The sequence below is a fragment of the Rhinopithecus roxellana genome, chromosome 8 (assembly GCF_007565055.1).
Source record: "Rhinopithecus roxellana isolate Shanxi Qingling chromosome 8, ASM756505v1, whole genome shotgun sequence".
NCBI lineage: Eukaryota > Metazoa > Chordata > Mammalia > Primates > Cercopithecidae > Rhinopithecus > Rhinopithecus roxellana.
This window is the reverse complement of record NC_044556.1, coordinates 66808437-66828435: the sequence shown is the minus strand read 5'-3', so window position 1 is coordinate 66828435 and position 19999 is coordinate 66808437. Positions and strand designations below refer to the sequence as shown.

Sequence of the window (19999 nt, the reverse complement as noted above, 5' to 3'; positions counted from 1 at the left end):
CTCTCTAGACAATCAACAAGAGAAACAAAATGCTAAAAAATTGGGGGAAAATGGAGAGAAGTAGTAAAAAAAAAAAAAAAAAAAAGTAGTTTTTTAAGAAATAAAACTACCTTTTAAATGTCTAACCATTGTACCACAATTAAAATTCTAAAAATCCCACTGTGATTAAATACAAGACTTTGGAATACCATTGTAGTACTAATACAAATCTCCAAAATCTCCCAAATTCTTCTTGCTTGATGAGTACATTTTAAAACTGCTTGCAAATACATAAAACATACACAAATACACAAAACATTCAAAGAGCTTTGAAATGTGGACAATATTTCCCTGTACAACTGAAGATTCTGAGTGCAATTGTAGTTCCAATTGCATTTACCAACTGGGATGGAGGGAAGTGTTCTACTATGCAAATCATGTAATAGCATTTCAAGCAATCCGATTGAAATAAATCATTAACATTTTCATTGCCACCTATCAACTAGAGTTCTTTGTGGAGTAAGAAATATAACAAGATGGTTGATTACTTAATATAGTATCAAATAGGCATCCATTTATTTTTTCTTGGAAAATTTGTAATAGTACAGGAATAACTTCAATAGCACAGATAATAACTCACTCTGATTATTCTCTCCATTACCTCAAATATATCTAGTGCATTTGCCAAAAGTTTAATTAAAATGAGATGGCTGGAATAGTTAATATCATAGTAAACGTAAGACAAACTAATAAAACTGTAACTTTTTTCTTTCATTCTTTGTGCCTATGCTAAAAGAGTCCATTTCAATTTTCAGTAATGAGTTACTTAAAAGAGTTTCTGGAGGGTGGAGCAAGATGGCCAAATAGGAACAGCTCCAGTCTCCAACTCCCAGCACGAGCGACACAGAAGACTGGTGATTTCTGCATTTTCAACTGAGGTACTGGGGACATCTCACTAGGGAGTGCCGAACAATCGGTGCTGGTCAGTTGCTGCAGCCTGACCAGCGAGAGCTGAAGCAGGGTGAGGCATCACCTCACCTGGGAAGTGCAAGGGGCAAGGGAATCCCTTTTCCTAGCCAGGGGAACTGAAACACACAACACCTGGAAAATCGGGTAACTCCCACCCCAATACCGCGCTTTAAGCAACGGGCACACCAGAAGAATATATCCCTCACCTGGCCGGGAGGGTCCCACGCCCACGGAGCCTCCCTCATTGTTAACACAGCAGTCTGCGGCCATCTAACCGCGAGGCAGCAGCGAGGCTGGGGGAGGGGCACCCGCCATTGCTGAGGCTTAAGTAGGTAAACAAAGCCGCTGGGAAGCTCGAACTGGGTGGAGCTCATAGCAGCTCAAGGAAACCTGCCTGTCTCTATAGACTCCACCTCTGGGGGCAGGGCTCAGCTAAAAAACAACAGGGGAAACAGCAGAGGCCTGAGCAGACGCGAACGACTCTGTCTGACAGCTTTGAAGAGAGCAGTGGATCTCCCAACACGGAGGTTGAGATCTGAGAACGGACAGACTGCCTGCTCAAGTGGGTCACTGACCACTGAGTAGCCTAACTGGGAGACATCCCCCACTAGGGGCAGTCTGACACCCCACACCTCACAGGGTGGAGTACACCCCAGAGAGGAAGCTTCCAAAGTAAGAATCAGACAGGTACACTCGCTGTTCAGCAATATTCTATCTTCGGCAACCTCTGCTGCTGATACCCAGGCAAACAGAGTCTGCAGTGGACCTCAAGCAATCTCCAACAGACCTATAGCTGAGGGTCCTGACTGTCAGAAGGAAAACTATCAAACAGGAAGGACACCTATACCAAAACCCCATCAGTACGTCACCATCATCAAAGACCAGAGACATATAAAACCACAAAGATGGGGAAAAAGCAGGGCAGAAAAGCTGGAAATTCAAAAAATAAGAGTGCATCTCCCCCTGCAAAGGAGCGCAGTCCATCGCCAGCAACGGATCGAAGCTGGTCAGAGAATGACTTCGACGAGATGAGAGAAGAAGGCTTCAGTCCATCAAACTTCTCAGAGCTAAAGGAGGAATTACGTACCCAGTGCAAAGAAACTAAAAATCTTGAAAAAAGAGTGGAAGAATTGACAGCTAGACTAATTAATGCAGAGAAGGTCATAAACGAAATGACAGAGATGAAAACCATGACACGAGAAATACGTGACAAATGCACAAGCTTCAGTAACCGACTCGATCAACTGGAAGAAAGAGTATCAGCGATTGAGGATCAAATGAATGAAATGAAGCGAGAAGAGAAACCAAAAGAAAAAAGAAGAAAAAGAAATGAACAAAGCCTGCAAGAAGTATGGGATTATGTCAAAAGACCAAATCTACGTCTGATTGGGGTGCCTGAAAGTGAGGGGGAAAATGGAACCAAGTTGGGAAACACTCTTCAGGATATCATCCAGGAGAACTTCCCCAACCTAGTAGGGCAGGCCAACATTCAAATTCAGGAAATACAGAGAACGCCACAAAGATACTCCTCGAGAAAAGCAACTCCAAGACACATAATTGCCAGATTCACCAAAGTTGAAATGAAGGAAAAAATCTTAAGGGCAGCCAGAGAGAAAGGTCGGGTTACCCACAAAGGGAAGCCCATCAGACTAACAGCAGACCTCTCGGCAGAAACTCTACAAGCCAGAAGAGAGTGGGGGCCAATATTCAACGTTCTTAAAGAAAAGAATTTTAAACCCAGAATTTCATATCCAGCCAAACTAAGTTTCATAAGTGAGGGAGAAATAAAATCCTTTACAGATAAGCAAATGCTTAGAGATTTTGTCACCACCAGGCCTGCCTTACAAGAGACCCTGAAGGAAGCCCTAAACATGGAAAGGAACAACCGGTACCAGCCATTGCAAAAACATGCCAAAATGTAAAGGCCATCAAGGCTAGGAAGAAACTGCATCAACTAACGAGCAAAATAACCAGTTAATATCATAATGGCAGGATCAAGTTCACACATAACAATATTAACCTTAAATGTAAATGGACTAAATCCTCCATTTAAAAGACACAGACTGGCAAACTGGATAAAGAGTCAAGACCCATCAGTCTGCTGTATTCAGGAGACCCATCTCACATGCAGAGACATACATAGGCTCAAAATAAAGGGATGGAGGAAGCTCTACCAAGCAAATGGAGAACAAAAAAAAAGCAGGGGTTGCAATCCTACTCTCTGATAAAATAGACTTTAAACCATCAAAGATCAAAAGAGACAAAGAAGGCCATTACATAATGGTAAAGGGATCAATTCAACAGGAAGAGCTAACTCTCCTAAGTATATATGCACCCAATACAGGAGCACCCAGATTCATAAAGCAAGTCCTTAGAGACTTACAAAGAGACTTAGACTCCCATACAATAATAATGGGAGACTTCAACACTCCACTGTCAACATTAGACAGATCAACGAGACAGAAAGTTAACAAGGATATCCAGGAATTGAACTCATCTCTGCACCAAGCGGACCTAATAGACATCTATAGAACTCTCCACCCCAAATCAACAGAATATACATTCTCAGCACCACATCGCACTTATTCCAAAATTGACCACATAATTGGAAGTAAAGCACTCCTCAGCAAATGTACAAGAACAGAAATTATAACAAACTGTCTCTCAGACCACAGTGCAATCAAACTAGAACTCAGGACTAAGAAACTCACTCAAAACCGCTCAACTACATGGAAACTGAACAACCTGCTCCTGAATGACTACTGGGTACATAACGAAATGAAGGCAGAAATGAAGATGTTCTTTGAAACCAATGACAACAAAGATACAACATACCAGAATCTCTGGGACACATTTAAAGCAATGTGTAGAGGGAAATTTATAGCACTAAATGCCCACAAGAGAAAGCAAGAAAGATCTAAAATTGACACTCTAACATCACAATTAAAAGAACTAGAGAGGCAAGAGCAAACACATTCAAAAGCTAGCAGAAGGCAAGAAATAACTAAGATCAGAGCAGAACTGAAGGAGATAGAGACACAAAAAACCCTCCAAAAAATCAGTGAATCCAGGAGTTGGTTTTTTGAAAAGATCAACAAAATTGACAGACCACTAGCAAGACTAATAAAGAAGAAAAAAGAGAGGAATCAAATAGATGCAATAAAAAATGATAAAGGGGATATCACCACCAACCCCACAGAAATACAAACTACCATTCGAGAATACTAGAAACACCTCTAGGCAAATCAACTAGAAAATCTAGAAGAAATGGATAATTTCCTGGACACTTACACTCTCCCAAGGCTAAACCAGGAAGAAGTTGAATCCCTGAATAGACCAATAGCAGGCTCTGAAATTGAGGCAACAATTAATAGCCTACCCACCAAAAAAAGTCCAGGACCAGATGGATTCACAGCTGAATTCTACCAGAGGTACAAGGAGGAGCTGGTACCATTCCTTCTGAAACTATTCCAATCAATAGAAAAAGAGGGAATCCTCCCTAACTCATTCTATGAGGCCAACATCATCCTGATACCAAAGTCTGGCAGAGACACAACAAAAAAAGAGAATTTTAGACCAATATCCCTGATGAACATCAATGCAAAAATCCTCAATAAAATACTGGCAAACTGGATCCAGCAGCACATCAAAAAGCTTATCCACCATGATCAAGTGGGCTTCATCCCTGGGATGCAAGGCTGGTTCAACATTCGCAAATCAATAAACATAATCCAGCATATAAACAGAACCAAAGTCAAGAACCACATGAGTATCTCAATAGATGCAGAAGAGGCTTTTGACAAAATCCAACAGCCCTTCATGCTAATAACGCTCAATAAATTCGGTATTGATGGAACGTACCTCAAAATAATAAGAGCTATTTATGACAAACCCACAGCTAATATCATACTGAATGGGCAAAAACTGGAAAAATTCCCTTTGAAAACTGGTACAAGACAGGGATGCCCTCTCTCACCACTCCTATTCAACATAGTGTTGGAAGTTCTGGCTAGGGCAATCAGGCAAGAGAAAGAAATCAAGGGTATTCAGTTAGGAAAAGAAGAAGTCAAATTGTCCCTGTTTGCAGATGACATGATTGTATATTTAGAAAACCCCATTGTCTCAGCCCAAAATTTCCTTAAGCTGATAAGCAACTTCAGCAAAGTCTCAGGATACAAAATTCATGTGCAAAAATCACAAGCATTCTTATACACCAGTAACAGACAAGCAGAGAACCAATTCAGGAATGAACTTCCATTCACAATTGCTTCAAAGAGAATAAAATACCTAGGAATCCAACTTACAAGGGATGTAAAGGACCTCTTCAAGGAGAACTACAAACCACTGCTCAGTGAAATCAAAGAGAACACAAACAAATGGAAGAACATACCATGCTCATGGATAGGAAGAATCAATATCGTGAAAATGGCCACACTGCCCAAGGTTATTTATAGATTCAATGCCATCCCCATCAAGCTACCAATGAGTTTCTTCACAGAATTGGAAAAAACTGCTTTAAAGTTCATATGGAACCAAAAAGAGCCCGCATTGCCAAGACAATCCTAAGTCAAAAGGACAAAGCTGGAGGCGTCACACTACCTAACTTCAAACTATACTACAAGGCTACAGTAACCAAAACAGCATGGTACTGGTACCAAAACAGAGCTATAGACCAATGGAACAGAACAGAGTCCTCAGAAATAATACCACACATCTACAGCCATCTGATCTTTGACAAACCTGAGAGAAACAAGAAATGGGGAAAGGATTCCCTATTTAATAAATGGTGCTGGGAAAATTGGCTAGCCATAAGTAGAAAGCTGAAACTGGATCCTTTCCTTACTCCTTATACGAAAATTAATTCAAGATGGATTAGAGACTTAAATGTTAGACCTAATACCATAAACACCCTAGAAGAAAATCTAGGTAATACCATTCAGGACATAGGCATGGGCAAGGACTTCATGTCTAAAACACCAAAAGCAACGGCAGCAAAAGCCAAAATTGACAAATGGGATCTCATTAAACTAAAGAGCTTCTGCACAGCCAAAGAAACTACCATCAGAGTGAACAGGCAACCTACAGAATGGGAGAAAATTTTTGCAATCTACTCATCTGACAAAGGGCTAATATCCAGAATCTACAAAGAACTCAAACAAATATACAAGAAAAAAACAAACAACCCCATCAAAAAGTGGGCAAAGGATATGAACAGACATTTCTCAACAGAAGACATTCATATAGCCAACAGACACATGAAAAAATGCTCATCATCACTTGCCATCAGAGAAATGCAAATCAAAACCACAATGAGATACCATCTCACACCAGTTAGAATGGCAATCATTAAAAAATCAGGAAACAACAGTTGTTGGAGAGGATGTGGAGAAATAGGAACACTTTTAGATTGTTGGTGGGATTGTAAACTAGTTCAACCATTATGGAAAACAGTATGGCAATTCCTCAAGGATCTAGAACTAGATGTACCATATGACCCAGCCATCCCACTACTGGATATATACCCAAAGGATTATAAATTATTCTACTACAAAGACACATGCACACGTATGTTTATTGCAGCACTATTCACAATAGCAAAGACTTGGAATCAACCCAAATGTCCATCTGTGACAGACTGGATTAAGAAAATGTGGCACATATACACCATGGAGTACTATGCAGCCATAAAAAAGGATGAGTTTGCGTCTTTTGTGGGGACATGGATGCAGCTGGAAACCATCATTCTTAGCAAACTATCACAAGAAGAGAAAACCAAACACCGCATGTTCTCACTCATAGGTGGGAACTGAACAATGAGATCACTTGGACTCGGGAAGGGGAACATCACACACTGGGGCCTATCATGGGGAGGGGGGAGGGGGGAGGGATTGCACTGGGGAGTTATACATGATATAAATGATGAATTGATGGGTGCTGACGAGTTGATGGGTGCAGCACACCAACATGGCACAAATATACATATGTAACAAACCTGCACGTTATGCACATGTACCCTAGAATTTAAAGTATAATAAAAAAATGAAAAAAAAAAAAAAAAAAAGAAAAGAAAGAAAGATAGGAAGAATGGGAGAGGAAATATCAATGAATTTTGGGAGCCTGAAAGCAGACAGAAGGGTGGCAATGACTTAGCACACCCATAAAAATGGATTCCTACACTGGCAAAAGTGGAGAGCCACGAACTCACTCAATTTATAAAACAGAATCCTCCTCAAAGGCTTAAGAATTAGTGCAAGAAGCACTCTTGGAAGTGGGAAGGGCTTAAAATAAGAATTGGTGGTAAGACTCCCTAGGTCATCTTCCTATGCCACCCATGGCCAGAGGTTTGTCCCTTTCTCATCCTGGCAGAAAAAATAGAAATTTCCTTTGGAGAAAGTAAAACAGAGGGATTTTTGATGGAAGGAAGGAACTAAAACAGAGCGACTGGGTGACTGTATGCACACTGGATGCTGAGACCCTAGCCCTTCTCCTCTCAGACCCCAAATACTTATAGCCAGATCTTCACCCTTAGCCAATGTTAACATTTAATGTTCAGCTATAATCAGGATATAACTACAGTGGGAGGCCAGAGGATGGGAAGGTGTGTGTGTGTGTGTTAGGGGTACAGATAACAGTTAAGATGCAAAATGAAAGTAGCTCCCTTGGCCGACAGAGTGATTCATTCCTGTAATTCCAACACTTTGGGAGGCCAAGGCAGGGGGATTACTTGAGGCTAGGAGTTTAAGACTAGCCTGGGCAACATAGTGAGACACTGTCTCTACAAAAAATAAAAAATTAAAAAGTGAAAATTAAAAAAAAAAGAGAGTTTCTATGATATTAAAAGTCTTCTTGATATTTGTCTCAAAGAGGAATGAAATTTAATGTCAAGTAAGCTTCCATCATTGTGAAACAATGGTACTATGTTATGCGAATCTTAAAGATATTTCCACTAAATGAATAAAGCAATTTCTACCCAAAACTACTATAAATTCTTCATAATGAGGTTTTATTTTAGTGAAACATAACTGACTAACTTAATTTACTAAACTGTACAAAAACATATATATTGCTTAGAAATGCACAAAACTTGCTTCCAGCTAAATATGTATAAATATATGTGTGTTTATGCGTTGTTTAAAAACTGCATGTTGAAATATTTATAAATAGTATATTAAAAAATACAGAGTTCCAAGTGGCCTCTTTTAAAGTAAACTTATTAAATCAAAAGCGTTTTGACACCATATGTACATGAACTTTCCACCTCTCTCCTTCTCTGAGGAAGAACTAATGGCTTTTAAAAACAGAAAGTCATTGAAAATACAATGTCACTCTCACTACGGCATTCTTTGGGAATCCTCCCCATTTGCTCTCTTCACCTCTCCTGGAGCATATTAAACAATAAGATGCAGTACACAAGAACTATCAAAAGGGAGCACTTTTGAGCCACCAAAATTGTGTGTTAGCCTAAAAACCACAATCTCCCCAACTACAGACAATGATACTATCTTAGGTATTTTATGTGCTAAAATGATCATTAAAAATTAAGCACCACATATAAGCTGCCATTTAGAATATTAATTTACCTTTGCTAATCATCTTTTTAACTTGAGGCTAAAAGAGTTCACTTACCATTCGGATATTCAGGCTCAGTCCAGGAGACATTAAAGGAGTCAGGTGAATATGAGTGAACTTTGGGGGCTGGCACACCCTCGGGTATGTCCTCGTCAGTTAGGGCCTCACTGGCCTCACTCACTGTGCACCCACCACCCGTGCAAGCCTAAACAGAGATGCAAAAATGCGCACTTCACTCTTGGTCCCAAAAGTTTTCATGAACATTGAGGAAAGAGAATTCACAATAAGAGTTTCAGATTTTGTTATATAATGCTACCTTTACTCCCCCAAAATAAATTCATTTCAATGTTAAGATTCAACATTTATTTAGTTTGCTTTATAAGGCATAAGATAACCATCCCAATAGTTAGAGAATAACCGAGACAGCATGAATGTATGAATTAGGGAAGCATCCTAAGTGAGAGCCTAGAGATGTAGGGCATATATTGACTGGATAAACAGCCCTGCTGAAGTTAGCCTTGCACAAAGCTTCCCAGAGTGAATTACACACACACACACACACACACACACACACACACACACACAGAGCATGTGTACACATAACATAAGTAAAGTACTAGAGGATGAAGACTACTCTAAGGTAAAACAACTGACTTCTAGGGAAGAAAAGATGTGCAGCAAATACAATTGCCTTCTATTCCTACAGTGTGACCAATATGTTTATAGTATAACACCAAGTAAAACGAAATAAAACAATGTTTCTCATAAAACAATAAATACAAAGCAATTGTTGAGTGAATGTTTAATGGCTTAAAGGATCACATAATTTACTCATGTGTCAGAGTAGATAGACTTCATCAAAACATGTCTGACAAATTTAACATGATCACAGAACTCTCTGTTCCCTAATTATGTGTCACTAATGTCAAAAATGGTAACATGAATGTTACAGAAACTTCTGTGTACACCTTCATAGTAAACTGCAAATAATTTTTTAAAACTTACTGGACAAGCACTTTTCCAGGAAATTGATACATACATTAAGAGGTTTTTAAGCTCATATTTGCTAGCAAATATTAGTAATTATATCCTTATATAACAATGATATGTGAAAACTATACTTAAGCTTGGTTCAGTATCTCTTCAAGTTACAATTTCAATTGATACAACAAAGTTTAAAAATATTTCAAAAAGCACTAAATTTTCCCAAAATCAAAAAGAAAATAAAGCAAAATCATAAGACAGTGTAAAAAAGCAGAGTTATTTAACTCATTTTTCTGTAGGATAGATATTACTAAGATAAAAAATTAAAGCATCTCTTTCTTTAGGCATCCCCTCTGATTTCTCAGTTTGATACTGAGGGAGTGATTTTGTGATTCTTAAAGCAGTAAATATTCTTTTTCCACAAAGACAGAAGGAGGCTGACCGATTTTTAGATTTTTTTTTAAATATCGGAGTATACTACTATTTGCAACATTGTTGAAACTTGTTTGCAAATTCTTCATTATAAGCATAAACAACAGTTTATGGTCAACAAACATGGATATTCATCTCACTTGCTATTACAAGACTATAGCAGTAGCCCATTTCTTCAGGACAATTTCTTACCAGCTTAAGCAAGTTTCAGATGGGTTAAATTGTGGTCTGGGCATGAAATTGCATTAAGATTGGGTACCTAATTAACCTCTGTGGGTTTCCTCTAATTCTCAGCTGTAGCATGTGCCTTTCTATACAAGAAAAAACCGTACTCCTCTTGAGAATGGAATCTTTGCAAATGTGGCCAAACTCTGACTCAAAACTTTAGGACAAGTCACTGTTAACTCAAAAAATAACTGCCCAACGATTAAAATAGAAAAAAAAAAGTTGAAGACCCCAGACATTTCAAATGTGCTAAAAGTGCCCAAGAAAGTATGGCAGGAAAAGAGGCCATATGAGACAGCTGAGTTTTCAAAGGAAAAACGGTCAAAGACAAATTCTTCCCACTTCTCAGGGAGAAAAAAAAAAAATCCATTTATTTGCATTTTTCAGATTTTTTTTCCTAGGAAGGGAAAAATGTTGCAGCTTCTTATAGTTGAACTTGTAACACACTGGGATTTAACTCTGATGGTCTATTTGTCACTATTTTTTTCTTCTTTGTGTGCTAAGATATTTCCCCCGCTAACACTCCCCAAATAAATTATGTACTATACAACATATAAGTGTATATTTTTTAAACAGAGTGTGAATTAAAATTTACTTTGTTTTGAGGATTTTATGATGTCTTCTAGGATAAGTAAAAACATCCTTTGGTTTAGAATGACTGTTTCTTATACTATGTCATCTGAGATCCATAAACCAGTAACTTGACAAAGAAATCTCTTAAGAATATAAGGCATTTATGAAAGAATTTTTCTTGTAAATGAAATTATTTATAAAGAGGCTGCTGATATAACAGAATTACCTGCAAATTATTTTATTTTGTTTTGCCCACATTCTTTTTGGATGCATTTAGAGGGTTCCAAGTAAGCAACACAATACCTTAGTTCCTTTGATGGGAAAATAAATGTTCTTAAAGTTGCTTCCAATTGGTCTAATCTGACATCATCTAAATGAAATTGAACCAATCAGTGTCTTGTCTGACCTGCCCGCACCAGAGGCCACTACATTCAATACAGCTGAATGCTGATTAAAATTCTGGTTTGGAAATACTAAACAAAATATTGGTGTTGATTAAAGCTGCCTTTATGAAACGGCAAGGTCTCTGAAAGCCTGACAGCCATTAAAATAAGTTGTTGTAACTCATCTCTTACAGCTTTTCTTAGTTATAGCCATTTTGAAAAATTCATAAAGGCGTAACTCTGCCTTGAAATGATGAGTAACATCTGCGCAAATAAGGGATTCAATTTTGGTACAATAAAATGCAAAAATAATAAACTTGTATCAATTATTTTTGAAATCATGACTATTAAGACAATCCAAAACTAGCAATACTTTCTTTGTTGTTGTTGAGACGGAGACTTGCTGTGTTGCCCAGGCTGGAGTGCAGAGGCAGATCTCGGATCACTGCAACCTCTGCCTCTTGGGTTCAAGGGTTTCTCGTGCCTCAGCCTCCCGAGTAGCTGGGATTATATGCTTGCAGCACCACGCCTGGCTATTTTTTGTATTTTAAGTAGAGATAGGTTTTCACCATGTTGGCCAGGCTGGTCTTGAACTCCTGGCCTCAAGTGATCTGCCCACGTGGTCCTCCCAAAGTGCTGGGATTACAGACGTGAGCCACTGTGCTCGGACCAAACTAGCCTTCTCTTTTCCAGTAAATTTTCAGGTCCGTAGGGATTGAGGGCGTTAAGAATGCAACATATTTTAAAATACGAAGAAAAAGAAAATGGCCACTTGATCCATAATTAACTTAAAAAGTTAAGCCATTTCCAGGAATCTTTCGGGAACATATAATACTTAGAATTCATCAAGTTACAAATGGCTAGCAGTAGTATGAAAATCATCAAACAACACCTATCTTGATAGCTGTCTGTATTAATAGCTTCTTTATTTTATTTGTAACGTATTGTCTTCTTTATTAGGAGCTATCACATTTCAAAATAGACTTTGTTGAGTGTAGCAACATATTATGCTATTTTTTTTTTCTTGCAGTGGAAAGAGTATGTTTTGGAACCACACCATTCCTAATTCCAATGCTTCCAAGCAAATTATTGAATTCATATCAAAAGTATTAGAATCTTTATGAAATGATGTCCTTGGTGGTCATGCAGTCAGGAATTATTTGCTCAGCTTCCAGTTTCCAATAGGCCCTGTGCTTGAAACTGCAGATTGAATTTTGAAAGATTCAATCCTTATGTTTCAGCAGTTTATAATCCAGTCAAATGTGAAAACTAAATGATGTTACATGAAGTAACATACCTGCTCCAAGCCTAGAGTAAATCATAGTGGTTCATAGTGGTTCAAATCCCCATGTGTTTTCCTCTATTTCAAGTGCTGCTTAAAGGCTTTGTTATCTTAATGTTTTGTTTTCCAGCTCTTAGTCAACATGCTATAATGATCTATAAAGGCAACTCCACTTTGCTGAGAACCTGCTCTCAATCTATGAATCTAATGACCTTGAAAGCCAGTTATTATATTGAAACTGTGAAATATATAATAATCCCTCAATTAACCAGGATGAACCTAAAATGTTTTGGTTCACTTAATTTACTGTCTAACAGAGTTAAGTAAAAAACTTGTTATTTGAATCCTTCCTGAAAATATATTATTTTCTGCCCTAGTAAATATAGTGAACTTGAAAATAATGTGAGCAAGTTTATTTTCCCACCAAGAGTTAAGGCAAGGATTTTCACATCTTTACAACATCTCGCATCAACACTATTCAGTGGCTGACAGATAGCATTTGACTCCATAGAATAGTGTTTGGGATTACTTTTTTTAGCATCATAGAATATTATGGCTGAGAGACATTAAAAATCGTTTAGTTCAATGTTCTAATTTTAGACATGAAGAAAATAAAACTCAGTGAGGTTAAGTGAATTTGCCTTAGGTCACACAGTTAGTAGCAAAATCTGAATTAATACTCAGGGCAGAGGACTCAATCTACCAGTATGTATTTTCAAGGTATTAAGGATTTATAAAATATAGGAGATTGATATGAATTCTGATTGACCGCACGGCACATCCTAAAATCTGCCCTAGGAATAGAATCTGTTTTATGTCATCTGCCCACTTCTGATAAAAACCAAGAGCACAATTTCAGTTTAATTTTGGTTGCTTCCAAAAAATTAAGACTCTTCCTGATTTTGATACTACTATTATTTTGAAAATAGTTTGTATTTCTGTGTTAGCATTTGAAAATCAAGTTAGTATATTTCTTACTTAATGGGTAATAAAACTGTAAGTAACCAAAGTGCTGTTTCATAAACTCTGCTGTGCGGAACACCTAGGCACACGGAGTCAGTTCTGAACGGTATTTTTTACCACTGTCTGATTGCCCTTGTTTTGTGGTGTTAAGTCAGACAGTTAGCAATAGTTGAATGTAGTTTATTTTCTCATAGTGTAATATTTAGAGCATTCAAGAGCATGTTAAGTAAAATGAATGCATACACAGTGTCTACATAAATGTAAATTTATTCATAATCAAGAGCAGAATATTTTCTATGGCATTTATCAAAGCAAATATCCTTATATAGGTATTGCTATAAAATGAAGAGTGTGTTTAAAACAAATAGGGACAATCTCATGTTTATATTCAGTTATTTTCAGATGTGCTATTAAACTTAAAAAAGATTATATTTCATCAAAAAACAAAAGGAACTACTGAGTATAAATTCCACAGTAATATCAAGGTCTTTTAAAAGACCTTTGTGTAAAAGTGCTATTTTGCATTTTAAAAAAAATGCTATTGTCTGTCTAAAGGAACCTCTAAACTATGTTGGTTCTGGGGTTTTATTAAGTGACTGTTCTTCTGAGATATGAGCATAATATAAACCAGAATGTAATAACAATCAACAATATTTGACGGTCATTTAAACTTCCATTTAAAAATATAGGATCTAAATTTTCATACGTGCATTGTTTTTTAAAAGAATACAAATGCCACAGAGAAATAACCTTATTAATCCTAGCACTTTAGAAAAAGTTCTTAACAATTATGATGTTCTACAAGTAATTTTTAAAATCTTGATAATCCCAACTTTGACTTGGGAAAATCTACTGACTCAGGCTGTTATTCTATCATTTTGAATAATATAAAATAAATGTGTAGGTATTAGATCAACAGAATTCACATTTAGGATGGGAAGTGAGTTTTCAGTATAAATAGCAATACATGAGGATTTTGATTTTTTTTTTTTTTTTTTTTTTTTTTTTTTAGAGAGAAAGAAAAGATAGGACAAAAGGAGAGGGAGAAAAAGTGAAATGAAGTGGAATAGGAACAGAGAAAGTGATGGAAATAAACTTACTCCCAGCTTGATGAGATATTTATTACCAGGTAAAAGGTATTGTAGCATATGATCCTGGAAAAGTTCTGTACTATTATAGATGACACTCCAAACTGTAAAATCATCTGTGTGATTTGAAACATATAATATATAGCGTTCCAGAATCCCACTTATTTTTCTTGGTTGTTTCCACCTGGGAATGGTAAAATGCAGCATTATCATTCATTCAAGTCAAAACTAAAATATGCAGGATTTTCAAAGGACACATTTGAACTTGGATTTGTGACACTTTTTAAATAAAACATAAATCTCAAAATTGATTCATTTAAAATAAAACACGGAAGTAGTTATTCAATGCCTATTCTGAGGGGCAAAAATAAAATATGATATGGCCCCTGCCGTCGGGTTACTTGTAATTTTAATTAGCTAACAATACAAAAATGTATAAGTGAGTATTTATTTTGAATTTAAGCTGTAGAACAAAAACTTCAGAAGTAGAACATCTGAGAACTTAGATACAGGGAAAAGAGGGAATAATATAATTGTCCTGGAAAATCCAGGAATCCAACATAGGGTTAACATGTAATTATAGAAAACAGTGACATTGATGATTGGAAGAGCTGAAACAATCAGGCAGGACTTATTGAATGAAGTGATACACTACTTAGATACATAAAATTTTATTCTTAACAGATGAATTGGATTTGGATAGGTAGAAGGAAGAACAGAGGGCGTTTCGGATGAGGGTTACAACACAGCAGTGGAAATGAGAAGGGCAAGTCAAAGAACAGACAGGAAATTGTTAAGCTGAGAAATACTTGAGTCGTGGGCGATCTTTTTGGCTAAGTCACGTGGCTTGGTTTAGTGGCACACGAAGCCAACAGGAGAATTTAGACATGGAACAAGGAGATGTGAATCATAATATTTTTCAGCTTGAACAAATGTCGTAATTCATTCAGCCTCAACTTTTATTTTAGAGATAAGAAAACTGAGACCAGGAGAGATAAATATGAACAAGTATTAACTCTTGATAAGAGAGATCTATTAGATTTTAGCTCAGCACAATAGTACACCTTATACCTCATGTATTAGGAAATGGGCAAGAATCACTAATACCAGAAATCATCTGAACATGCCTATATGTGAAACTTCCTTTCTGACATCAGTTGCAGGTAACAAGGGAATAAGAAGGTCCTGGTTTATACTCAAAAAGATATATATATATACTTTCTAATTCCAAATCATTACAAATAATGCCCCATATATAAAAAGTTCAAGGCAGTCATGAAAGTGGTCAGTTTCTCCTTTATTAAAGTTTGCATGGAATCTGTGTACCTATGTAGCTCAGCCTGATTGCATAAAGACAAAATGGAAATTAGGCTGGCAAGTGATAATCAAAGGTTCCCAGATCCACTGAACTAATCACTTCTATGCATTTAATCACAATAAAATTAATTTTATGTCACAAGCTCCTCCCCTGATTAAACTCACTGGGATTCTTGCATGAACCAGCATGAGAGAAAGACAACATTTCTACTTACTGTACGTGTATAGTTCTAGAATCCAGGACAGTCAGAATTGGGGAATCCACGTGTTCTGGTGGCAGCTGTGCTGTGTACAGTACGACCCAGGAACTGTTTGTACAGCCCACATGTGTGCATGCACTGAGTAGAAACTGGTGGGGTGTAAATACTGCTAAATCTAGGGGGTAGGGAGAAACAAGAATTTACTTAGCATTATACTTCTCATTGAGGAGATTTCACTCCTCCACTATAGTCCTACCTCAGAGAATTGCTAAAGTAAGGCTTAAAATATGAATAAATTGCCATAAAAATCAATAGCAATACCATACAGGGTGCTTCATCCCTTAAATATACTCTGGTTATGTTTAAATAGACAAGTGTCAATCAAACTCTTGTTTTGACTTTTTCATTTTAACAATTTTACTGTTTTCTGGAATGTCTGTGACCAGGTAAATCATTTGCTAAGTTTAGTCTTAGTTCAATGGCTCTGTTTAAAAATAAATGAGATATTTAAATTATTTTAAAGCACATTTGAAGACAACAGGAGTTGCCTTTGAAATGCAAATACATAGCTTGTAACAATGACTTTGAGCTTGTAATTCCGTTTGTCAGATTTCTTTCTTCTCCTGTCCACCACCTGGCTATTATTTGACCTTCAAATTGTCGAGGTGAAGTGCAGATGCCTATTTCTTCCTTATGATGTCCCTAACTCTCCTTGCTGTCACCCCAGCACAAGATGGAGCTATTAGCCTCTTCTCTTTATATTTGTATATACTTTTAGCTTAACACTTAAAAACACTACCTCATGACTATCTGATACACTAAATACCTTAAGAGCAGGAATGGTAATATATTCATTTTGCATCCTTAGTATGTAGCACAATACCTGGTTTTGAATATGTGTTTTTGAATGAATGAATAATTAATGAATGAGATGAGCTAGGTCTGAAAGATGGCTATGAGAGTAGGGTAGTGCTCTAAGCCAAAAGAATCTCTCCCTCCCCTGAACTTCCCTGGTGTTTTGTATTGTCTGTCTTTCTAATAGATATCACATTCTCTTGTATTAGATTAAACCAATCTGTAATATACTAACTCAATTCTGAAATATCTTGAACATTTCATTACACTTGATGATCTAACCAAAGTTCAGTCAGGTGTACCAAGACTTACACATCATTAATACTTTAACACTACGAGAAACAATCATTATTTTCTGAAATATTTTTAAAATAAATTAGTCACAACTTAAGTAACTCACATTCTTAAATCTCATTAACCATGAACCACCACAATTTCATGTTGAAGAGATTAATGAAATGCAACCTAATTCAGGCAAACAGATTTTGCATTGCACTGATAACAAAAGTAAACTGGGGAAAGAACACTTTGGTTTTCAAGCAAGGTATAATCAATTGGTTAAACATGTAGTTCACTAGAAGATAGATTAAAAAATTAATTTACAGTAAATATAGTTACCTTAGAACAAAAAGTTATCAAAAAGAAGAGACTTATAATGCTTTTGATTAAACCTTGTTTTCTTTACAAATTTTATCCTACAGGAATCCAATGGTTGCAAGTTGAGATGGGGCACTCCCAATCAATGCAGTGAAAACATATACTTCAAGGACACTTTGAAGCTTGTGGTGAAGCAGTGTGGCATTGCCAGGGACTGCTGAGAGATGGCAGCAACAGTCGCACTATGTGTGCACGACTGAGACAGAACTGGGGTGCCTTCATTTGGATCAACATTCTAGGAAACTTATGAAGTTAAAATCATTAGAGCAGTGGCCTCAGGTGCTACCGAGAGAGTAGACTATTATTTACTGAGAGAAAACTTCATGCAAAGCAAAACACCTACCACCAGGGCCAATCTTGGCCAAAATTATAATGTGTTTATATGCTGACATATTGTATCTGTCATTCCCCTGCTCCTTCATCTTCTCTCTCTGGTGACCTTTTTCTCTCTCATTGTTCTCATCTGTCTGAATTCCTTGTCCTCCCTGAAAAAGAGAAGCTGGGGATTTGACTCTAAGTCTCGTTGCAGGAGCAAAACCAAGGAGGTCACCAAGCTTAGAGGAATTCCTGGTGGGTAAGTCAGTGCAATTGAAGAAAATCTATAGTGTTTCAACTGAGAACACATCCAACTTGCTGAAAAGAACATGCTTCAGCCAGAAATTATATTCCAAGTCGCCAAATCCATGTGACCTTGAAATATATAATGGCCATATCAGATTGTCCTGGTCAGCCGCAACTGAGACTGGATGCTAAAAATTCTTTGGCCAGTGAACTCTTTGGAGTGGGGCAGTTTTTCCTTCTTTCTTACATTCTGCTTTGCTGGGGCAGGGATTTAGCTACCCAATTTGTAGGTGGTGGAGAAGTTACTCCATTTAAAAAGGCCTGATGCTTGCTTGCATATGTTTCCATGGTACAGACTTGCATATCTGGAACTTAGGTATCTCAAGGTAGGACTTAGGTTTCTCAAGAATGCAACATCATAGTATCACATATCACAGTGTCTGCTTATCACAGAGTGCTCCACTCACCTTTCCCCTATAAACTGCATGCTTTGAAGGCGACTGTGATTACCTAAGCCCTAAACCCACCCAGAATATCTGCCTCAGATGGAAGGAGATTCCTGAAGCAATTAGTTCAGGGTTTGTTATCCATGCCCGGATTCTTCCATGGAGTGGGAAGTGTCCATTTCTAGAATAACTGGGACTGGGAGTGGGGGATCAGGATGGGAAGAAAGTATACTTAGAAGGGTCGTGTTGCTTGAGAGGGCTGGAATGGCTAGTGAGCCAGGATTGAAATAGGGATAGTTTAGTTGAGCTTGTCAAACCCTCCATCCCTAGTTAGGGTTTACCTCTAGATTATCCAAGGTATTGTGAAGTTTATGGGTAAGAAAGGTGTTGCATTTTAGAAGATAGCATGTCTTTAAAGTGAATGTGTAACCGAATTTAAGATGTTCATGCGGCATTACATGAAAATTGCTGCAGAAAACACAGAACAGAGGAAGGAGAATTAGAAGTTCTGGGTAATTTTAATAGGTAAGAGTCAGCAGAGGCCTCATTGGGAAGTTGACATTTTGAGCAAAGACCTGAAGGGAGGATGAGTGTAAAAGTTGTGGGAATTTTTGGGTTAGAGCATTCAAAGAGAGGGAACAAGCAGAGCAAAGCCATGGAAAGAGGGACATGCCTGACACGCTTGAGGACTAGCAGGAGGCTGATGTTGATGGATCAGAACAAATTAGAAAGAAGTAAATCAAAGATTATATTAGAGATTTAATGAGGGGCCAGTTCATGCAGGCCTTGTAGGTCTTTGTAAGAATTTTGGTTTTTAATCTAATTGGTTCTCCTTAGGGAGCCACCAAGGATTTTGAAGAGAGCTGTCATGCAATCAAACATGGACTTCATGAGTATCATTCTGGCTCCTAAATGACGTATTGATGGTAGCGAGCAAGAGCATAAGAATAAATCTCACTGAAGAGGCTATCTGTAATATTAAGTAAGCGGAGGCCAGTAATAATCAAGTAAGAAGTGGTTGGATTCTGAATATAGTTTAAGGGCAAAGCTAACAGGATTTCCTAGTGCATTGTAGGTAGAGTATGAAAGAGGAAACCCAGAGTTGATTCCAAGGCTTTTGACTTGAGCAAAGGGAAGGATAAAGTAACCATTTTATTGGTTGAGGGAGGCATGGAGCAGAAGATAAGAATTCATATAATGAAATACCAATTAGATATTTGCTATGTTAGTTTGATAACCAAGAGGAGATTATCAAGATATTTAAACAGAAGTTTGGAATTACAGGAAGAGTTCATGGCTTGAGATATAATTTGGTAAGTCATCATCATACAGATGGCTAGGAGTGCAAATGGTGTAAGTGTAGATATAAAAGAGAAAAGGTATATAAAAGACATTTTATGTTGGGATACCAACATAAAAGACACCAACGAGTAAAGGAGAAATCAACCAAGGAGACAGAGGGTGACCAGTAAGGTATGAGAAGAACATTGAGATTATGGTGTCTTGAAAGTCAAAT

General features: G+C 37.4%; 1 protein-coding gene across 1 annotated transcript in view; it reads right to left on the bottom strand.

Annotated features, from left to right (window-relative positions):
* The window catches only part of USH2A (usherin), an 825608-nt gene that overhangs the window by 377308 nt on the left and 428301 nt on the right, over positions 1–19999 (bottom strand). The window contains exons 32-34 of the mRNA XM_030936493.1: positions 15980–16139; positions 14460–14631; positions 8575–8722 (exon numbers count right to left, since the gene is read on the bottom strand). Coding sequence (XP_030792353.1) covers positions 8575–8722; positions 14460–14631; positions 15980–16139 — 480 coding nt within the window. The remainder of the gene's footprint in view (positions 1–8574; positions 8723–14459; positions 14632–15979; positions 16140–19999) is intronic.